At 35.1% G+C, this 6,138-nt stretch overlaps 1 protein-coding gene across 3 annotated transcripts in view; it reads right to left on the bottom strand.

Annotated features, from left to right (window-relative positions):
• SYT14 (synaptotagmin 14) overlaps nucleotides 1-6,138 on the bottom strand; it is a 244,933-nt gene that overhangs the window by 21,576 nt on the left and 217,219 nt on the right. For all 3 annotated transcript variants that reach the window (XM_022593470.2, XM_089909307.1, XM_089909303.1), the window contains one exon: nucleotides 3,485-3,674. In XM_022593470.2, coding sequence (XP_022449178.1) covers nucleotides 3,485-3,674 — 190 coding nt within the window. The remainder of the gene's footprint in view (nucleotides 1-3,484; nucleotides 3,675-6,138) is intronic.

Raw genomic sequence — 6,138 nt, 5'->3', positions numbered from 1 at the left:
GCATTAATAAACACTTAGCAAGCTCAATTAGCCACAACACTGTAAAGCATTCCACTGTGCTTTCAGAGTGTAAGAATAAACAAACGAATAGAAATGAAGGCAAATGGTAAGGAGGGAAAGAGAAAGACAAGAATGCAAAGATGACATCAAAACAGCTTAGGATGAAATGTCAAAAAAATCTCTGCATGGATGTGGTTTTTAAATATATTTTTAAAACATTTAAGGGCCAAAATGAAGCCAAATGCACTAAGGGCTCAAAGTTTAGCAAATCAAGTAAAACTTTCTCCTGGTTTCATGCAAGAATACATTTAATGTGCTTTTTGGATAGTTAAATACTACAGGATTCCTTTTTGGCACAATTTAATGTGAAATTTTAGGTATGGTATCTTAACTATTTTCATGAATTATAAAAAAAAAAAATTGATGTGATGTTTAGTGTACCAAGTGAAACATAACAGTTCATTACCTGGTTACTTGGGAGATAAACCCTCTTTTCAAACAACTGTGTTTTCAAGTTCTTTAGACTCATGCAAATTATCTTCAGCATGTAGATCCATCATGTGTACTTCGTATCAAAATTTCAATTAATTGTAATGAAAATTGCAATATTTCTCATGAAATATCTATTTCTACTTATGAGTCAAAATATAATGAATGAACAAATAAACCTTTAATTTAAAAGGTTTTGCTAGTTTTATAGAAACTCTGAATACCATCATCCATAATCAGAGATAAATTCTAAGTTAGTTTTATTTAAAGTACCACAGATAATAAATGTGCATTTTTTTTGGAAATCAACATGGTGGACAGCTTCACTGCTGGCAAGTTTTAGGGTATTTTGTTTTTGCATGAAAAGACAACATCCAATTAGCCTCTACAGGAACTCACCTCGGATTATATAAACCTGTCCACCTATCAAGTGTTTTAGACAACAGAACAGTCCATCTGACAACAGGGGGTGGAAAGCAGTAAAAGAAATAATGACCAGATGTCAATTGTTGGGTGAAAGAGGGTCAAAGGTTAGAATTAAAGAGGAAACACTGTTCACTGGAGTGGAAGAACACAAAACTTTAGCATTTTAATTCAGGTAGAGGGTTGAAAAAAGGGTATGTTGGGTAAATTTCATGGAATGAGAATTTTTAAGGTCATTGTGTAATCTTAAACAAAAATTACACTGTTTTAAAGGGGGACACCTTTATAAGGATATTTTCTTGGTCTAAAGCACATTGAACATAGAATCATGCAAATTATCAGACCATAAAAGACTGAATAAAAGGCATTAAAGGATCATTATTATTATTATTTTTCTAAATTTTTAAGTTTATCCATGCAATATTTAACACTTCAAACACTTTTTTTTACTCCCAATGTAATATAAAATTAAGTTATGCAAAATAAAATAGAACTACCAAAATTTTTGTTCTTGAATGTTACCACTGTTCCTTTGGGATAAAAATTGGATTAGTCAGTCTATAACATAGTTCAAAATTTAGAACCTAGGTATATATGAAGGGTCACAATCTTATATACAACAGACAAACTGATAAAATTGTCATATTTTACTTTATAAATACCCTACTTCATTTAATTAGTTTTAATGTTGACTTATATTTACCTACTAGTTACTTCCCAGCTAATACCATGAACTGTCCTACTACTGAAGATCTAATTCTAAAATAATGAAAATTGCTATAACCTATTCTTTAACCTGATAGATCTACTCTATGTTGCGGATGCAAATCTCTCTTAACTTGTTTATCGTCCATCCCTACCTCCACCCACCCCCTGGTTCATTTTAGTTCTGATTAGTGTTTCTCTGTTTCTATCAGAGTGGGTTCAGCAAGGACAGAAAGGCAAATCTGTCATTTCATTCTGCTGCTTTCTAGCATTTCAAGTTAAAGATTTGTCCAAAAATTAAACTATTAGCTAAGCAGGAATTGCAAACTGACAGCTTGTGGCTAAATGTAACCCCAAATAATAGACCGTGTTCAAAAAATTTGAATCTGAATGTCTTAAGGCAGGGCATGCACCCCTGCATTTATCACAGGCCTCTCCATGCTCCTTCTCTTTCCTCTACAAATTCTGCTCATTTAAGTTACTTCCCAGGCCATTTGAGTTTGCATTCCTAGTGTGGATTAATGACGATAACCAAGTCACACTTCCAAAGCTCTTTACTCTAGTAATTGCTTTTTTCCACCCTCTGAATGTTTCCTTCTGAAAGGAAAAAGGGGACAAATAATAATTCCATCCTTTTTACGTGCCTTTATCCGATTTGAGTATCACAGTTACCCTGTGAGAAACACAACCTTAATTTTACATATAAGGAAACAGCCTTAGGGAAGTTAGGTCACTCGTGCAAGGGTAGAAATAGAAATCTAACTTTGGCCTTCTGACGTTTAATGAAGGGACAGATACATTGCATGATGTATGTAAGAAGTGAGGTTTCCAGTACTACTGAGGGCACACTAAATATATTTTTATGACTTTTCACTTTGATTGAAAAAATAATTTTTAGGATATTTAGAAGTAAAGTTAATTCAAGGGTGGAAAAAGTTCCCCCTCCAACAGTTATTTGATACTTGGAATGAAATACTGCTTCAAGCAAGTCTGTAAGAAATTGTTAAACAAATTTAAGGTTGGCATTATTATTCAAGATTTCCTTTCAAATTTTGAGTTTAGGCCGTTATTAACAGCTTTAATTTTAGAGAAATATAAAGAGGCTGCTACTTTCCCAGTTTATTTCTACAGATAACAATAAACAATTTTGGAGGTATACTGCATGACAATTTCTCTGTGCATAACTTATCCCCAGCCTCCTGAGCTGGGAGAGAGATAGGAGAGAGAAGAGTGAGAGGCATATAGACAGGGCAGAGGTATCTACACCATCTAGCTTTCCTTTCCTAGCATCGAGCATAAATATCAAACTACTCCTTATTCTGTTTGTCCTGGTAAAAGCAAAGCACATTCCATTTAAGAAAAGATTCTGCTGGCAGTACTGATTTATAATTTTAAAGGAGGAAAAATGTGAAGAAACAGTTTTTTCTTAAATTGTTAAGGGAGAAAAGAAGGAAAAATATAGAAGTATACACATTAGTTCACAGTACTGCATGCAGAGGGGAAACATGACATCGATCTTCAGTTAAAAACAACAGCTATAAGCATTCGTCATCATATTTGTGGAGTGTTACTACCTTTAAAAAAAAAACCTGTAACTTTTTCTGGCATTAGAAGATAATGGCTATGATAGGGCTAATTCATTCTGCAGACACTGAAAAAGTTAAAGTCTTGCCACCTTACAAGTAATGTTTTGAATTTCAGATCTTTCTAATTCCCAAATGGCTGGAAACAGGAAACATGAAACAGATTAGCTGATGATTAAGCCAGCATTGATTGGTTAAGACTAAATGATAGGACTGAAGGCCCTACACTGCGAGTCTCATAAGTACAGAAAACACTAGAATTAAGAAAAATATTTTTCACTCACTGGGTGGTCTGTTTGCTGCCAAGTTTCTGAAGTGGCTGCCTTTTATCACTTCTGCTGATAGTCTCCCAGTTGTGGCATTATAAAGCAGGCCAATGAGAATTTCTGGAACTGAGCCATGTTCAAGAGACTGACAGGAGGATGTACTTTCACTACAGGAGACTTCTGACACGCTCATTTGGGAGTTACAGCCCTGCAATCAAACATGAAATCTTTATAGTATTTTGTAAAAAAAAGATCTATTAATAGATACATTGGTAATGCCCTGTTTATTGGAATTAGGTAGATAAGTCATGAAAAAAACAAGAGTTGTAAGCAAAATTCCCAAAACACTAGATTAGAAATGTTCTTAGCATATTTTAGTTCCTGGATCTCTTTTCATTATACAGCAGTCAAAGGAATGACAGGAGATGAGAAGGTCTCATAAATTCTTGCATGTTTGGATACAAATCAGAGAAGATAAATTTCTTAAACTCACAGGTGCCAATGAACTCTTTCCTGAATGTAAAAAAATTGTTTAAAAGATGTATTGACCTTAAAAGACCAACACAGATTCAGACTCAATTACATTAAATGTAAATGTCTTAAGTGTCCTTTAAAGACAAAGACTGGCAGACTTTGATTAAATAAACACAAAATCTGCTACTTATAAGTCAATATGTAAAACACTGATATACAGAAATTGAAAAAAAGAGGGTGGGAAAATATTTACCATGCAAATAAGAACCAAAAGAAAATCGGTGTAACTGTATTAGTATCAGCCAAGGTTAGCTTTAAGGCAGTAACTATTACTAGAGATAAAGAGGTACACTCAATAATGATAAAACTGCAAACTTACCAGGAAGATAAAGTAATTCCAAATTTGCATTATTTAATAACATGGGCTTAAAATAAAAGAAGCAAAAATTGCCAGAACTAGAAAGAGAAATAGGCAAATCCACAACCAGTGGGGTTGTCCACATACTCCTTTCAGTAACTGACCAAACAAGCAGGCAAATAAATACAGTAATGATGTAGAAGATTCGAATATCACAATAAGTAAAACTGACCTAATGGTAATATGCAGAACACTCCATCCTACAGCTACAAAGCATACATTTTCTCAAGCATGCAGTGGAGTTTTTACAAAAATATTTATTAAGAAAGCAAACGGGGGCTTCTCTGGTGGCGCAGTGGTTGAGAGTCCGCCTGCCGTTGCAGGGGACACGGGTTCATGCCCCGGTCCGGGAGGATCCCACATGCCGCGGAGCGGCTGGGCCCGTGAGCCATGGCCGCTGAGCCTGCGCGTCCGGAGCCTGTGCTCCGCAACGGGAGGGGCCGCAACAGTGAGAGGCCCGCGTACCGCAAAAAAAAAAAAAGCAAACGGGAACTTCCCTGGTGCCACAGTGGTTAAGAATCCGCCTGCCAATGCAGGGGACACAGGTTTGATCCCTGGTTTGAGAAGATCCCACATGCCACAGAGCAACTAAGCCTGTGAACCACAACTACTGAAGCCCACGTGCCTAGAGCCCGTGCTCCACAACAAGAGGAGCGCACCGCAATGAAGAGTGGCCCCCACTTGCTGCAACTAGAGAAAGCCCGCGTGCAGCAACAAAGACCCAATGCAGCCAAAAACAAACAAATAAATAAATAAATAAATTTTAAAAAGCAAACGAATTTCAAAAATGAATTTCAATGATGGAAATCATTCAGAATGTTTTTTGAATCAGCTAGAAATCCAAGCTAAGTTCTAGTGAAGAAAATTCCTATAAACTTGGAAATTAAGGAAACAAATATAAATAATCCATGGGTAACTAAATGATAATGAAAATAAATTATTTGAAAAGATTAATAAAAATAGATAAATGTTAGTCCAATTAAGAAATAAAAGAGACAAGGCACAAATGAAATGAATGAAAAAAGACACTACTACATATTCCATAGGCCATGAAAAGATTTTAAAAAAATGAGTAAGAACAGCTTTCTTCCAACAAATTTTAAATTTTGACGAAATGGACATATTCCTAGAGTAGTACAACTAAGCAAAGTGGACACAAGAAGAAATAGAATATCTGAACAGTGTTACTGAAGAAACTGAATTTGCAATTAAAAACCTTTCCAAAACCAACAAAATAAAACTCAAAAACTTTAGCCGGATGGCTACAATAGTGAATTCTAATTAATAATATTAGTCTTATGCAAACTCTTTCAGATAACAGGAAAAGAGGAAACACTCCCCAGTTTCCTGTAAGAAACTAGCAAAACCTTAAAACCAAAACCCGACAAGGACAGTATTAAAAAATTACAGGATTTTCTCATTCATAAACTTAGATTTAAAACTCTAAATAAATGCTGAGCAAACCAAATCGAGCAACATGTAACATCATACTTAATTTTTTTTTAATGTTTCCCCTTTGAAATTGGGGATGTGACAAGGATGTCAACTATTACCACTTCTAATCAGCACTGCACTGGAGGTTCCAGCCAGTGAAGGTCCTAGCCTTATGAAAGGCAATAAAATGAAATGAAAGGTATAATGACTTGGACTGTCCTTATATGCATACTATATAGTTATGCACATGTGAAATCTAATCAACTCCACAGAGGTATTACAGTCGCCTGCAAAGGTAAAATTTAAGAATCCATATATTGCTGTATACCAGGAACAAATCCGAAAA

The sequence above is a fragment of the Delphinapterus leucas genome, chromosome 1 (assembly GCF_059928025.1).
Source record: "Delphinapterus leucas isolate spDelLeu-1000000601 "Yukka" chromosome 1, BTC_Dleu_Yukka2, whole genome shotgun sequence".
Taxonomy (NCBI): domain Eukaryota; kingdom Metazoa; phylum Chordata; class Mammalia; order Artiodactyla; family Monodontidae; genus Delphinapterus; species Delphinapterus leucas.
The sequence above is the reverse complement of the archived record's forward strand: the minus strand, read 5'-3'. Positions and strand labels throughout refer to the sequence as shown.